This window comes from Pyricularia oryzae, chromosome 4 (genome assembly GCF_000002495.2).
Source record: "Pyricularia oryzae 70-15 chromosome 4, whole genome shotgun sequence".
NCBI lineage: Eukaryota > Fungi > Ascomycota > Sordariomycetes > Magnaporthales > Pyriculariaceae > Pyricularia > Pyricularia oryzae.
The window spans coordinates 5221922-5237155 of NC_017851.1; the positions used below are offsets into that span (position 1 = coordinate 5221922).

Consider the following 15234-nt stretch of genomic DNA (forward strand, 5'->3'; position numbering starts at 1 on the left):
TTTACTTTTTATAAGCTTTTATATTTTGACTAGGGTCTAAAAAGAAAAAGCAAAGGACGAAAAGCCATTAAAGGTTTATTTCGAGAGGGGATCCTGCCAGCGATGATTTTATATCCCTTTCGTGCTTGGAGATGGACGGCTTTGCTCATGTCGCGAATTCTGTTGGTCGGTTCAGGCCCTCGCTGTTCAAATTTGACAGGTAGAAGTGCAGGGGTTGGTGAAACAGCACCAAGCCTAAAATCGAACGACTCGCAAACAGGAAGGAAATTTAACCCTTTTCCGCGGCCAGTTCCTAACCCAAAGCCGTAATATTTTCCTCTCGAACCATATCACTGGGAATTTCTTTTTGGGATCGACCTACTGTTCTGCACCGGCAACCCCTCCCCTAGGATCGATCAACTGCTTGTCATTACTCGTGCCAAGATGGCATCGCACTCCACCGACACGGATCCCTCGGCCACTCCGGGAAGCAATGCTCGTGGCCAGGTAGATGATGGAAGCCAATCAGGGCCCGAGGCTGCAGGCACTGCGACGGGCCCGGCCACTGGTCCAGTCGGGTCCGCGCCGGGGAAGAACAAGTCAGGGAGGAGACCCCGGCGGAAAAAGAAGCCACATGTGCCGGGTTCCCAGTCTGAGCAGGGGCAGGGGAGGCAGAAGCACCAGGACCGGCCAGGCCGTACTTCATCGCCACCACAGCAGCATCAACAACAACAGCAACACCAGCGAGAGAAACGGCAACAGTCATCCGCGCCAAAAGAACGACAGCCAAACGCCTCGGCTGCCCACGCGCAGCCCGAAGCGGCACCAAAACCAGGACCACCTAGGGCGGCAAGCGAGATCAACAAGTCCCTCTCCGTGGCCATGATGGCCAGTCCTCTCTTCCCTCTGCCGTTTCCTTTGATGCCGGTTCTGGGCGTGACCTTGCTCGCTAGCCAGGGCAAGCCTTTGGACGAGGACAAGAAGGGCGACGGTGTGGACCGTTAGCCGGGCAGTGGATGAGTTGGCCACCTTGACCGGCTGCGTCGTAGCAACATGGCTTCGTCTCGAAGCTGTAGCAAAGCAAAGCAAAGCAAAGCACGAATTCATTGCGTAAAGGGGATCACGACTGTCGAAATGCCATTTTTAGCTTTCGCCATGTGTGTCCCACCAGGTACGGCCAGACCGAAGAGAAGGGGGATAAAGGATCTGCAGATCCACTTGCGCATCACGGTCACTGCGTCCTAGCGTTGAATTGGGAAAGCTTGTTCAGACTCAGCCAACATGACAGTCCAAAGCCGCTTGAAACTGCATCTATCGTTTTCCAGTATCAAGGTCGGCATACATTGCTTGACTAGGAGCCAGCGGACGGGATTCCGTATGTTCCATCAAGTATGGTTTTGTGTGACGGTCAAATTAGTAAAAACAATGCCATGTTTGATTGTTGCAAAACGCGGTAACAAGTGTGGCTCTCACGCGAACCAAGAAGCACATACGTCTCTCTTTGCATTGAACAAGCGATAGTTGTTAGCCTCAATTGCAGCCTATCTGGACACCAAGAAGTGAGTCACTTCATTCATCCCTGCCGTGAGCCTCAGGCCCTGAATTCATCTGTTGACAAAAGAATCTAAAGAGTCCCCAAATGGCTACGTGTTATTCGCCGCTTTGGGAAGGAACGCTGCTTTCTAGTGTTGGGGTTGAATGTATAACCTGATGCATAGCAAAAATTAACTCGAGACTCAGGGGTGGGTGCAAGTACATGCACTAGCTAGCCCACATACCAAAAAAAGCAAAATGAATTTAATCATCTCTACCTCACCTATTACATCCACAAAGCCTGCTAGCTTTGTTCCTCTTTTTCCTCCTGTACTATATGCGCATGAGCTTTGCAAAAGTCACACACCAAATGCCTCCAAGCTGGCCTCCACCGTTGTGCGCCAGGAGCCCACCTTGTCGGCGCATTGCCCTCGCGGACACACCTCAACAATGGCCCTCAGGAAGCTTTGCACCGTCTGCATAGTCTCTTGCGCTTTGCTGGGCTCCATATCGTCGAGGATGTGCGGGGCTCGCTGCTTCAACTGCTCTTTGAACCACTCAAAAAGCCGCTCCTTTTCCTGCTTCGAAACGTCGTTCTGTTGCCCATTCCAGCTAAAACAAAAGCAAAGAAAAGAATTTTCAGTCAGCACTAACCAGTAAAATTAATCAAACTACAGAAAGAGCAAAGATAGATTTACAGAAAGGCGCGCGTCGGGTTCCATCGGTTCGCCGGCACGATGCCCGAAAACTCCCAGTCCAGGACGGCGGTTATGGGCATTTTATCCGGCTGCGTCGGGTCGCACATAATATTGGCAAAATGCATATCCTTATGTGCGACAACGTAAGCTGCATTATTTAGCCCGCCAGTCCTTTCGGGGTCGCGGATCGCGGCGATAAAGGCCTTCAATCGCGGGACAAGGTCGCGAAAGGCCATAAGAGATTCGTGGCGTTCGATGGCGTGAATGTAACGTTCGATAATCGCGGCTATATATGCCGCGTAACCAGGAAACGGTCCTTGCGTGGGGTTGAGCGTGTCCACGGTTTCGCCCAAAGGCCAGAACTTGTCGACGTCGGGCTGCTGCCAAAAGGTCTCCTCGACCACGGGGCCAGGCACCGGCTCCGCACCGCCGCCGGAAGCAGGCACCGGATCCGCACCGTCGCCGGACGCAGGCACCAGGCCGCCGACGCACGGCTCGCGCCAGCGTTTGTCGTGAAGCTGCATTATGTAGCCGGTCAGCTGCTCGACCAAAAGGCGTTTTTGGGCGTCGCCGAGGGTGTCGTAGACGGTATCCACGCTCACGCCAGGCGCCTTTTCTAGCAGGGTAAATTCGTGCCCCAGCGCGTTGTCCTGGGTGTCGTCGTACCGTATCACGGCCGGGACGGGAATGGTGGTGTTGGAGCGCACCCAAGCCATGCACCCGACCTCGTTGCGCGTTTTCAGGCCGGGCAAGTGTCGGCCCGACACGCGGAGGACGAGCGTGGCGGAGCCATCGGCGTCGACGGCCTGTTTCTGCAGCGGCGGCGTGATGCGCCCCGTGCTGTCTGCATCAAAGCGCAGCAGATAGATGCCGTGGTACTCTGCCGTTGCGGATAAACGCGATATGGTCACGGGTTCGGGGAGGCCGAGCGCAATTGACAAGGAGCGGATTGTGGCATCCGACAAAACCGGGGGGAGATGCGCTTTTGGTTCGGCCATTAGTCGTCGGATGCGCTTGCGTCATGTACCTGTGGTTGGACTCGATGTGCTATTTTGGTGTGTGCGTGTCGAGGGGTTTGCGTTGCGTGCGTGTCCTGACGACTGACGTCACATGCAAACGAACGCCTATCCTATTCTGACCGCGCATTAGTCGCAAAAAAAGCCCAAAATTAGCCATGAATAACCGACGCTTGTATTGTCATGTACGAAATAAGGTAAACTTGGGTAATTTTTTTTTTCAAAAGTTTAACTATCCAAGCAAGAAGCATATTTGGAATTCTTTTTATCCTCTTCTGTAGGTACCTGAATTGAGTTCATGTCAACGCCGAGGAGAAAAGCCTCCTGCTGATATAGTACAAGTTACGTACGTGTCTTTTCCCGCAGCGTAAATAGTCATCCTGTGATATGTGCACTCGGGACGAACCCTTGAAATTTTCCTTTCCTACTTTTTTTTTTTAAAAACTTTTTGCTCAACCTCTTGCGCGTCCTCCACCACCTGTTGCTCCCAATGTACCTCATCCTGTCCCCCAGTATATTTAATCTTTTTAACTCCTTCGTCTGCAAATGGGTAGGCGCGCAAAATCTCAATACGGTGCAGGCCCTTCTTAAAACCCTTGATGTACTTAGGTTGGCAACGATCGTCGACGTCGACAATGACCGTGCGTCCACCATGGGTAAACGAGGCACGGCCGGGATAAGGATAAATGTCTTGCGCGCCGACGGGATGTCTCTTGCGGTTGCCGTCGAGCGTGTACAGGTGAACCTCGCACCAGAGAAGAGGCCCGTCGCCGTCTGTGCCGTCCAGGGGCGATGGCCGCTTTGATCCTGACAGGCGTCCCATATGAGGCTGGGCGGGGCGGGGCCTCGGTTGACTCTTTGAAATGGGTACAATGGTTTGCGTGTCGGGATCGAATCTCCATTTCACTCCTGCCAGGGCCATATCGACCAAGCAAAAGGCGATGGCAAGGGAGGAGAGCTGTGGAATATGCATGGTGTAAAATCTATAAAAATTGATCTAAACAGGGCTGTGAAGATGGTACCTCTCGACTACGTGGTTGATGGTGAGAGGAAAATAATGCCGGTGGTTGGAAGACATGATAGACTAATATATATACATAGTTGTGTTTGTTGGAACAGTACAAGTTTATTAGATACATGGGGGTACCGACATTCTATCTGGACCAGCCAGGGGCCAAGTGAGTAATTGACTATTTTTGTTCGCGTATATATTACTTTAAAGCTAACATCAGGGCATAAATGTTACGACCTGTCACAGACCTGAAGGACAGCCACTGGGCTGTCGCTTAGTCATGACCCCTGTCACGTGAAGGCGCGAGGGCCGAGCGCCTCGCGCGCGTATATCTACGCGAAATCTCTGCAGTCTCCGATATGTAGCTCCTCGAGCTACGTCTTCGTCAACAACCACCTGCTACCCTGTACCTGGAAGACTAGATAGCCAATATACTCTGTCCTGTTACCTGATCGCCCGCACCTACCTGTCCGCCCTGCCTGCCCGTGACATTACGTAGCTCCTTCATTAGGTGCCCGCGATGCCTGCGTCACTGCAACCCCCGATCTTAACCGATTCGACCGAGGAACTGATCGAACACCTACAAGGACACCCTGAACAATGGGTGTCTTACATCTCCGATTCCTACCAAAAGCTGCAACTATTGCACGATAGCAACGTCCGCCTGAACTCCTGCCTAGAAATGCAGGAAGCCGAGACCCAACGCGCCCGCGCCGAAACGGACCGTGTCCGCGACAAGGCGCAGGCCGACATTCTGGCCATGGCCATGGAAAAGGCCTCCGCCATAACCTCCCGGGATGCCGCTTTCGCCGAATTAGAGAAAACACGGTCCGAACTGAAGGAAGTTCGGACCGTAACGCTACCCACGGTACACATAACCACCCCCGCCCCAACTACCAACACGCCTGTTGAACCCCTTATGGTTACTCCTATGGGAACGACTCCGCCGCCTGCTTCCGAACATCCCGCCTCCGCCCGCCTTTCTGAACGACTTCCAGACCCCGATAAATTTACGGGCGCCCGCTCCGACCTCCGCCGCTTCGCCACCCAAATCCGGGGGAAAATGACCTCAAACAAAGACCGCTTCCCCAACCCCGAATCACGCCTAATTTATGTAGCCGGTCGACTGTCCGGTAAAGCGTACAACCTGATCCTGCCCAAAATGGTCGGAGGCACACCCCAATTCGGAGATTATACGGATCTCCTCCAATACCTAGAGGAGGCATTCGGGGACCCCGACCACGTCCAAAACGCACAAAACAAATTATACGCCCTGAAGCAGCGGAACGTAGATTTCGCCGAGTATCTGTCGGAGTTCCAACGCCTGTCTCTGGAAGGAGAAATGCCGGAGGATGCCCTCCCCCCTCTTCTATTCCAGGGAATATCGGAAGAGCTCCAGGACATGCTCCTCCACAACCCCGCCCCATCCCGCCAGTACCACGAATTTACCCGACACCTGCAAAGCTTGGATAACCGCTACCGCCAGCACCAGCAGTATAAAAACAGACAGACACGTACCCCTCGGACCGCAGCGCCCCCCGCGCGCGCGGCCCCCCGGACCCAAACCGACATACCGCGGGCCGCCCCCAAGCCAAACGCGGAATTTCCGTTTAACGACCCCATGGACCTAAGCAGCCAACGCCGCCACAACCGCAAAGAAAATATGCTATGTTACCGCTGTGGATCCCAAGAACATTTTGTTGCCAAATGCCCAGAACCGGATACCCGCCGCACGCGGCTGCACCAGGCCGGGATCGAACAATCCAGGTCTAGGTCCAGGTCCCCGCGCCAGATGCAAACCAAACTCCCTGAAAACCCCCGCCGCGGTTCGGACGCCAGCCGCTCCAGCAGCCGAAGTTCGAAAAACGGAGCCCGCCTGGGATAAGTCGCCCCCAGGCCGCCAAGGCCGCGCATAGACCGCCGGCGATCCGCATCTCTGCCGCCGCCGTTCACGGGTTCCCCGTTGAAGAGGAATATAACCAACGATCCGACCTGATGATCCTGCCTGCCGAACTGACAGTGGGGGGCCAAAACCTCCCAACCTATGCCCTCACCGATTGCGGTGCGGAAGGAAAATGCTTCCTCGACCAAGGATGGGCCGAAGAACGCCAATTACAAATGTATCCGCTGCGAAACCCATTCGACATCGAAGTATTCGACGGAAGGACCGCCGAAAGTGGGAAGTGCACCCATTATGTCCGAGGACAATTGAGAATCAAGGACCACATCCAGAAAAACGCGCTGTTTTTCGTTACACAGCTAGCCCATTACCCCATTGTGTTAGGAATGCCTTGGCTAAAGCAGCACGACCCAACGATTGGATTCGCGTCACACGTTATTACGTTTGACAGCGACTATTGCCGCCGACACTGCAATATGCCCGACAAACCGGAGAAGGTTAAAGCTTTACACGCCGTACCAAAAAAAAGCCGCCCCCAGTACCAGGCTGACCGACCGCCGTCCCTCCGCGAAATGGATATCGCCCCTATCTCCCTGCAAGCCGCGAGCATGTACGCCCGCCGCCGATCCTGCCGACTGTACGCCGTAACCTTGAAACAGATTGATGAGGTCCTAGCCGCCGACCCCCAAAATAGGAACGGGCCGACCCTGCCCGAAACAATCCGGGAATTCGCGGACGTATTTTCCCCGCAAGAAGCCGAGAAGCTGCCCCCACACCGACCGTCCGACCACCATATCCCGCTTATAGAAGGAAAAACGCCGCCGTTCGGCCCCCTGTACGCCATGTCCCGCGAAGAGCTGATAGCCCTTAAGGAATGGCTGACCGCAGAGTTGAAAAAAGGGTTTATCAGACCCAGTTCGTCATCCGTCGCCTCGCCCGTTTTGTTCGTGAAGAAGCAGGGAGGAGGGTTGAGGTTTTGCGTGGATTACCGCGCGCTGAATAACATTACCGTAAAAGACCGTTACCCGCTGCCGCTAGTCCGAGAGACCCTGAACAACCTGGCCGGCATGAAATTCTTCTCGAAAATCGATATCGTTTCCGCTTTTAACAATATTCGGATTAAAAAGGGGGAAGAATACCTGACGGCATTCCGCACGAGATTCGGCTTATACGAGAGCCTAGTCATGCCTTTCGGGCTAACGGGAGCCCCCGCGACGTTCCAGAGATATATAAACGACTCCCTGCGCGAATACTTAGACGTATTTTGTACAGCCTACCTGGACGACATTTTGATTTATAGCCGCACCCGAACAGAACACGAAGAACATTTGAAACTCGTACTGGAAGCCCTGAGGAAAGCCGGGCTATACGCCAACGCCGCGAAGTGCGAATTCTTCGTGACGGAAACCAAGTTCCTGGGCCTGCTGGTCGGCGTCGAAGGCGTAAAAATGGACCCTGAAAAAATCACCGCTGTCCTGGACTGGCAAACACCCAAAAAGCTTACTGACGTACAAGCATTTTTGGGGTTTGGCAACTTTTACCGGCGCTTTATCCGAGATTTCTCAAAGATCGTAGCCCCTTTGACGAGATTGACCAAGAAAGACGTCGCATTCGAATGGAATAGCGCCTGCGAAACCGCCTTCCGACTGCTGAAGAGAAAGTTTACCGAAGCCCCCGTACTGGCGCACTTCGATTGGGAAAAGGATGTGATCCTGGAGACCGACGCTTCCGATTATGTTTCTGCGGGAATATTGTCACAATACGGCGACGACGGAATACTCCGCCCCGTCGCGTTCTTTTCGAAAAAACACACAGCTACCGAATGCAATTACGAGATTTACGACAAAGAATTGCTAGCCATTATCCGCTGTTTTGAAGAATGGCGCCCGGAACTCGAAGGGACGTCGTCCCCGGTCCAAGTAATTACGGACCACCGCAACCTGGAATATTTCACGACGACGAAAATGCTCAACCGCCGACAAGCCCGATGGGCCGAATTCCTGTCAAGATTTAATTTCCGTATCACCTACCGACCCGGGAAACAAGGAGCGAAGCCCGACGCATTAACCAGGAGGTCAGAGGATATGCCTGAGGAGGGGGATGAACGACTTAAGCACCAAACACAAGTCGTACTGAAAGAACACAATTTACCTGCCCGCCCCACCCGGTTACAACCCATAATCCGCCAAAACAAACCCCTATTGCCAAAACACCTGATAGAGCTACTAGACGCCGGATACGAATCCGACCCGATAACGCAATCTGCCCTAGAAGCGTTGAGGACAGGCGCCGACCGCCACCCCAAGCTGCAATTGGCCGAATGCGAAGAACGATCCGGCTATTTGTATTACCGCAATAGACTGTACGTACCCGATTCGAATAATCTGAAAGCCGAGATCCTGCGCCGCTGCCACGACTCCCCCGTCGCCGGTCACCCCGGCAAAGCAAAAACCTACGACCTGCTGTCCCGAGAATATTACTGGCCCGGAATGCTACATTACGTATCATTATGGGTAAAGAAATGCCAGACCTGCCGCCGAATCAACCCGTCCCGCGAAGGCCACCAGGGCCTCCTGCGACCCCTGCCCACTCCTGAACGCTCATGGCAACACCTGTCGATGGATTTTATCACACATTTGCCGCAAAGCAACGGCCACGACGCCATCCTAGTGGTCGTAGACCGCCTGACTAAGATGAGACACTTCGTCCCTTGTAAAGGGACCTGCAATGCCGAGGACACCGCCAACCTGTACCTACACCACGTATGGAAACTACACGGGTTGCCCCTGACGATAGTTTCGGATAGAGGCACCCAATTCGTGTCGAAGTTTTGGAAACACCTGACAACCCGTTTGAAAATCGACAGCCTGCTATCCACTGCTCACCACCCCGAGACTGACGGACAGACCGAGCGTTTTAACGCGTCCCTGGAACAATATTTGAGAGCTTATGTGGCCTACCTGCAAGATGATTGGGAAAGTTGGCTTCCCCTCGCCGAATTCACAGCCAACTCCCACAAGTCCGAGACCACCGGAACCTCCCCGTTTTACGCGACTTACGGATTCCATCCCCGCATGGGATTCGAGCCGGTACCCCTGAACCAGCCTTTGCCCGCCCAGCGGGATGCCGAAAAGCTAGCCGCCCGAATGGAAGCCATTCTGGAACAAGCCCGCGCCGAAATGACCGCCGCCCAAGCCCGTTACGAAGAACAGGCGAACCGACACCGTACCCCGGCCCGCCGGCTTACCGTCGGCCAATATGTATGGTTAGACGCACGGAACATCCAGACCGCCCGCCCGCAGAAGAAACTGGATTGGAAGAACTTGGGACCCTTCCGAATTTCTGAGGTGATTAGCCCGTACGCCTACCGTTTGGACCTGCCGTCGTCTATGAGAGTACACCCTGTTTTCAATATAAACCGACTAAAACCTGCTGACGTTGAGCCCCTGCCGGGCCAACAACCTGCACCGCCACCCCATTTGGAAGTGGAAGGTGAGAGAGAATACGAAGTCGAAGAGATCCTCGACTCCTTTTGGGAAACCCGCGGCCGAGGAGGCCGCCGGCTGAAATATATCGTCCGTTGGGCTGGATATAGCGAACCCACGACTGAACCTGCCGATTACCTGGAAAACGCTGCTCAATTGGTAAAGAATTTCCACCGTCGATACCCCCATAAGCCCGGGCCCCGGCCGTGACGGAGCTCGGCCTGGAAGGGGGGAATACTGTCACAGACCTGAAGGACAGCCACTGGGCTGTCGCTTAGTCATGACCCCTGTCACGTGAAGGCGCGAGGGCCGAGCGCCTCGCGCGCGTATATCTACGCGAAATCTCTGCAGTCTCCGATATGTAGCTCCTCGAGCTACGTCTTCGTCAACAACCACCTGCTACCCTGTACCTGGAAGACTAGATAGCCAATATACTCTGTCCTGTTACCTGATCGCCCGCACCTACCTGTCCGCCCTGCCTGCCCGTGACAAAATCGCTTTTTCCGGATTTTAATTTTGTTTGGGATTTAATTTTCCCGATAAATCCTTTAAATCTTTCGTTATTGGATAAAATAAATATTTTTACGCAATATTCCGTTAATACGTCGTTTTTTTGGTATTTTTATTTTATATTATATATTAATCGTTTTTTTGTAAATTCGTTTGGTAATATAATTTCGAATCCTGGTCGGCCTTTAATTTTTGGAAATAATAGGTGGTATTTTCTTAAATTATCCTTTTTTTTAATTAATTTGCTCGCAAATCCAACTCCTAATAATATTGGCGGAGCGGTTTTTGGCAATTTTAAAAATGGTTAAAAGATTTCCAAATATTTTTTTTATACCTATAATTTTCCCATTTAACAAAATATTTTGTTTTGCCGTAATTTCGTCTATGGTCGAATATTTGTTTAACGTTATAGGTTTGTTTTGCGTCGATTTCGATCGTTTTTTATATGCTAATACCGTATAATATTGGTTCCAGTAATAATACGTGAAATATGGGGTAAATTTTTATAATATTTGGTAATAATAATTTATAATTAATATCGCTAATTTTTTTATTAATTTTAAAAGGTCCAAACTTTTTAAAATCGAATTTGCTATTAAATCGTTATGTTAATTATATGCATTATTTTGCATGTAATAAGCCCACTTTTATTTGTATATAGCCAATTTTATTTAGTGCCGAAGTGGAGTGGGGAATGGTGGAATTCCGTTACTTTGTTAATGCAGGAATGCAATTTAAAGGTCAGCGAGTGGGGTTAGCTACCCTGTACCGGGTTTAATACCCACCCTGCACCTGCGAGTCAGCTACCCTGTACCGGGTTGAAAATTTCACCAAGTTAACGTTTAAATGCAAACCCAGAGATGGTTTGTATGCAAATGAGGGTGTTTTTTCAAAAACCCATACAAATTAGTTTTTCGGAAATTCATTCGCGGCACCGGAACCTTTTCTGGCGTGCGGACCCCCACTTCGATGTCGGAGAGTATGTAAGGGAAATAAAGCAAAATCTCCCCCAACCAATTATTTATCAGTACCAAAATTATAGTGCATTTCTACCTATTATTTAGCGCTTTTAGCACTGGTTATTTACCACGCCGCACCTAGGGTTTACCCCTATATCCCCTGTTAGCACCATTGTTATTAAGAATAGTACTAGCCTTTTTGCACTTCCACGTTATAGGGCCCCCAGATAGGGTATACAAATATCCGTAAGTGGATTTTGAATCTTCCCTAGCCCCGGCAAAATCGCTGTCACTAAAACCAAGTAATTTTAGGCCTTTAAAACCCCCAATCAAAGAGTTAGGTGGTAAATTAGCTTTAATTACCCTATTTCCGTAGCAGATTGCTAGGGATTTAGTACCTGCTAAGTAGCGAAGTAGGTTTTTAGCTGCCGTTAAGTGGATTGTAGTGGCTTTCGTTAAAGAACGAGATAACCATTGAACCGCAAAACCGATGTCCGGGCGCGTTAATAGCATTAAATACATTAGGGTGCCGATAATACGCTGTAACAATTTGATTTCTAGCGCATTTACGGGTTTGCCCCCACTATATTTTAGCACACCCGGCTGTAAGGGAACAGAAATAGGTTTGCAATCAGCTAATCCGAACGTTGCTAATGCTTCCTCTATATACTGACTTTGATGGAGCCAAAGCAGGCGGTTAGGCCTGTCCCTTATAATCTGAACGCCTAAAAAATAGGCTGCAGGGCCCCTGTCTTCCAATGCGTATATTTTGTTAAAACGGGCTTTTAAATCCTGAATATATTGCAATTTAGGACCTATTAGCAGGCAATCGTCAACAAAAGTAACAATGAAATGCTTGGATTTAGCATTATAAAAGACAGCTGGATCAGAGATTAGCGGCTTAAAACCTTCTGTAAAAAGTAGGCTTTTTAGCTTTGTTTGCCATTCTCTTGGGCCCTGTTTCAGACCGTATAGCGCCTTTTCCAACAGTATAACTTGCATTTCCTTTGGATTATAGCCCATTTGCACTAAAATTTTAGCGGTAGTAGGGCTGCAAGATCTAGCCCAATCGCTAAAACCCTCTGGAATTTGCAAATAAATATCTACGTCTGTAAGGTCACTATTTAAAAACGCACCGATAAAATCGATTTGTTCTATTTCCCAATTTTGTGCATTAGCTATAGCCAATAATATACGCCAGGTGGGCGGTATACTAGTGCTAGCAAAAGTCTCGATATAATCTAGGCCTTCGACCTGTAAAAACCCCCTAACAACAAGCCTGGCTTTATACTTTATAGGCTTATTATTTTCATCCTTTTTTAATTTAAACACCGGCCGGGTAGAGATTAGTCTACGGCCTGTATGCATTTTAATTTTAGGGATAAAACGGAAGGTTTTTGCAGTAACGATCTGGTCGAATTCAGACGCTAAAGCTGCTAACCATTTAGCACTTTCAGGGCTTTTTAGGGCCTGTTGGTAGCTATTTGGTTCGCCGTCTTTAGTGGGCTTTTTCTTTGTTTTCTTTTGGGTTTGATAACAAAGATAATGCACGTAATCGATATCCATAGGATCTGGGTTTTCGAACTGCGAATTTAACTCCATATTCTGTATTTTAGGTGCCGAAAACACCGGAACTTCCGTTATTTTAGGTGCTGAATTAGGCACCGCTACCGTTATAAGCTCTGGGGGGCGAACAGTAGACTGTACAGGCCAGGGAGGAACTGTAATTGCGGGAGGTAGGGGATTATTATCCACTGGATCCAAAGTTTTGGCGCTGTAGATTTCGTCTTCAGGTTCAGAATTAGAATCCCCCTCTAAATCTGGATTTTCCCCCTCTGAAATCTGTAGCGTTTCCCCTGGAATAGCCAAATTTTCAGCGGGTATACCCTCTAAAATTTTTACGGTAGAGGTTTTATATACGGCCCGTCTGGCGGGGGCGTAAACCAACGCTGTAGAATTGGATAAATGGGCTAAAAGCCTTACTGTTTCCGTTCGGGGAGCCAATTTGTTGGATTTTTGGCGTTTTTCCAGCGGTATAATAGCCTGGCATACGGTACCAATAACCCGATAATGGCCTAAATTAGGCCTGTGTGGTAATCCAGGTTGAAATTCGGAATAAAATTCCTCGTAGGGTGTTAACTCCCTGTTAGTTACCGCTGTACGGTTAACTAAATCAACCACGGCTGACAGTAAATAACACCATAAATATAGTGGTAGACCTGCCGCTAAAATGGTAGACCTTAGCCTATCCAAAATAACCCTAACGGACCGTTCCGTTAGCCCGTTTTGGCCATGGTTGTAGGGGTTGGAGGTGCTAAAATTAACACCTTTACTTGCAAACCAATCTTGAAGCTCTGTATTTACCTCGTGCCCCCCATCAAAATGAAATTTAGTGGGGTAGCGCCCGTACGTAGCTTTTAAAACCTTAAAAAAGCCTTTAATAGCCACTAAAACCGTAGGTCCGGCTTTATTCCGTAGTGAGATCGACCACCGAAAACGTGATTTTCGATCCACTAATAACAAAAATACGGGTTTTTTATTGTGAGGGTTAGGTTTAAGGGTTACTGTATCACCCTCTATGGAATCGAGGATATTAGGGGGTGTAGGGAGTGCCCCTTTATTTGTACGCCTAACAGAGGTGGCTTTAATGCAAGTAATGCAGGTAATAGCCCTAATTTTGTCGAAATTAGGTAGACCGTCTGCGTTTTTAGCGGTCTTTTTAAGCAATAACAACCCTATATGCCCTAAGCGCCTGTGCCATAACAGGGCTTTTTGGGCCTGGATTTCGTCACAATCGCCTGTAATTCCGTCTCCTTCAGCTGTTACCCAACCATCGGTAGTTCGATTTAGGCTTAAAGGGAGGTAATTTACAGGGGCCTGCACTAATTCCGGTACTAAAGGAGGTTCTAACAACGGATTTCTTGTGTGGGAAACCCCCTCTTTTTCGGTATTAGCCCCTTTTGAATTAGGCTGCTTAAAAGGGTCATCTAGCGGCTTACCGGGCCTACGGGGCCCAATCTCACGTGGATTTTCAGGGGTTTTTGCACTAAATTTCTGCATTACAGGTAAATCTACGGTTATATCCTTATTTTGTTTGGGATTTAACACTTCCGTTACCGTATTTTCTCCCGGTTCCGAATCGGTGTAGATTTTATAGTCGTCTTGGTCTTCAGGGACTATATTATTTAGTTTTACCTCCAACGGGGCTGCGTAGCCCTTTGTAACCCCCTGTAAGGTTAGGCTAGAGGCGGTGCTATATTCACCAATTACACAGGCGTAATTCGAAACCGTAGATGTAGTATTTCGAATAAGGATATCGCACCCTTTTACCTCCAAACAGAACGAATTTTTGGCGGTATTTAGGCGTCCCCACGCCTTGCGATCCCGATCGTACAGGGTATTTTTTAATAATACGCCCCCTGTATTGTAGTGTATTAGCCCACTAACGATATTTATTCCAAACGAGGGGATATATAGCACGTTATTTAACGTAACCTCTCTAAATTCGTCAATTTTGGAGCCATACCGGACCTGTATTTTAACAGTTCCAGTGCCAATAGGCCTAACAGGGCCACCTCCGGTACCGATTTCGACTGTTGAGCCGGGGGTATAATCGGTAAAAAATTGCTTATTTGCAAAGATATGGTGCGTGCTACCTGTATCGTACAGGACCGGGTAGCCTAGCCGTCGGGGCTTAGGGTCCCTATTTACGCCGCTTCCAGGCTTCGTCTTAGCCTTAGAATTAGTTGCTAATACCTGTGGTTTTAGCGTTTTACCGGTATAATCGGGTTCCGAATCCGATTCCGAACATAATTCTATAACCCCGCTAATAGCGGAATTAACCTCCTGTTGCAGTGCCCGGTACGGTAAATTACCGCCCGAATCGCCTGCCTGTTCCAGGGCGTTATACGCTGCGCAAACGCTAACGTCACCTGGAATCGAGCCCGTAAATAACTCGAAATCCATTGAAATCATGGAAGTTCCAGCGTTCGATTCGCTAGAATTGGAGGATTTATTATCTTTTGCAATAGCCGAATCCGAATTAGGGGTTGATTTGCCCTTTTTTCGTGATTTGGAGGTGCCGTCCTGCCCATTATTTTCCTTTTTAGCGTCCTTTTTAGCGCCTTTTTTCCCTGATTTTC

General features: G+C 49.7%; 3 protein-coding genes across 3 annotated transcripts; 2 read left to right on the forward strand and 1 right to left on the reverse strand.

Moving 5' to 3' along the window:
* Positions 1-256: 256 nt before the first annotated feature.
* Positions 257-1821, forward strand: MGG_09773 (uncharacterized protein). Its single transcript, XM_003717524.1, has 2 exons — positions 257-1538; positions 1610-1821. Exon 1 carries the CDS (start codon positions 424-426, stop codon positions 982-984), a length of 561 nt encoding a protein of 186 aa, XP_003717572.1. The 5' UTR covers positions 257-423; the 3' UTR covers positions 985-1538; positions 1610-1821.
* Positions 1434-3345, reverse strand: MGG_09772 (uncharacterized protein). The gene is made up of 2 exons (XM_003717525.1): positions 2211-3345; positions 1434-2124 (listed from the first exon to the last, which is right to left on the reverse strand). Exons 1-2 carry the CDS (start codon positions 3206-3208, stop codon positions 1872-1874), a joined length of 1251 nt encoding a protein of 416 aa, XP_003717573.1. The 5' UTR covers positions 3209-3345; the 3' UTR covers positions 1434-1871.
* Positions 3346-10114: 6769 nt separating this feature from the next.
* MGG_17267 (uncharacterized protein) lies at positions 10115-10441 on the forward strand (the record flags this gene model as incomplete). The annotated part of the gene is made up of 1 exon (XM_003717526.1): positions 10115-10441. A coding segment is annotated over one exon (327 nt), but the record flags the coding sequence as incomplete, so codon positions are not given.
* Positions 10442-15234: the final 4793 nt, after the last annotated feature.

Coding starts and splice junctions, on each gene's coding strand:
- MGG_09773 (XM_003717524.1), top strand. CDS start 424: ATGGCATCGCACTCCACCGACACGGATCCCTCGGCCACTCCGGGAAGC.
- MGG_09772 (XM_003717525.1), bottom strand. CDS start 3,208: ATGGCCGAACCAAAAGCGCATCTCCCCCCGGTTTTGTCGGATGCCACA. Junction 2,125..2,210: donor AACCCGACGCGCGCCTTTCT/GTAAATCTATCT, acceptor CTTTTGTTTTAG/CTGGAATGGGCAACAGAACG.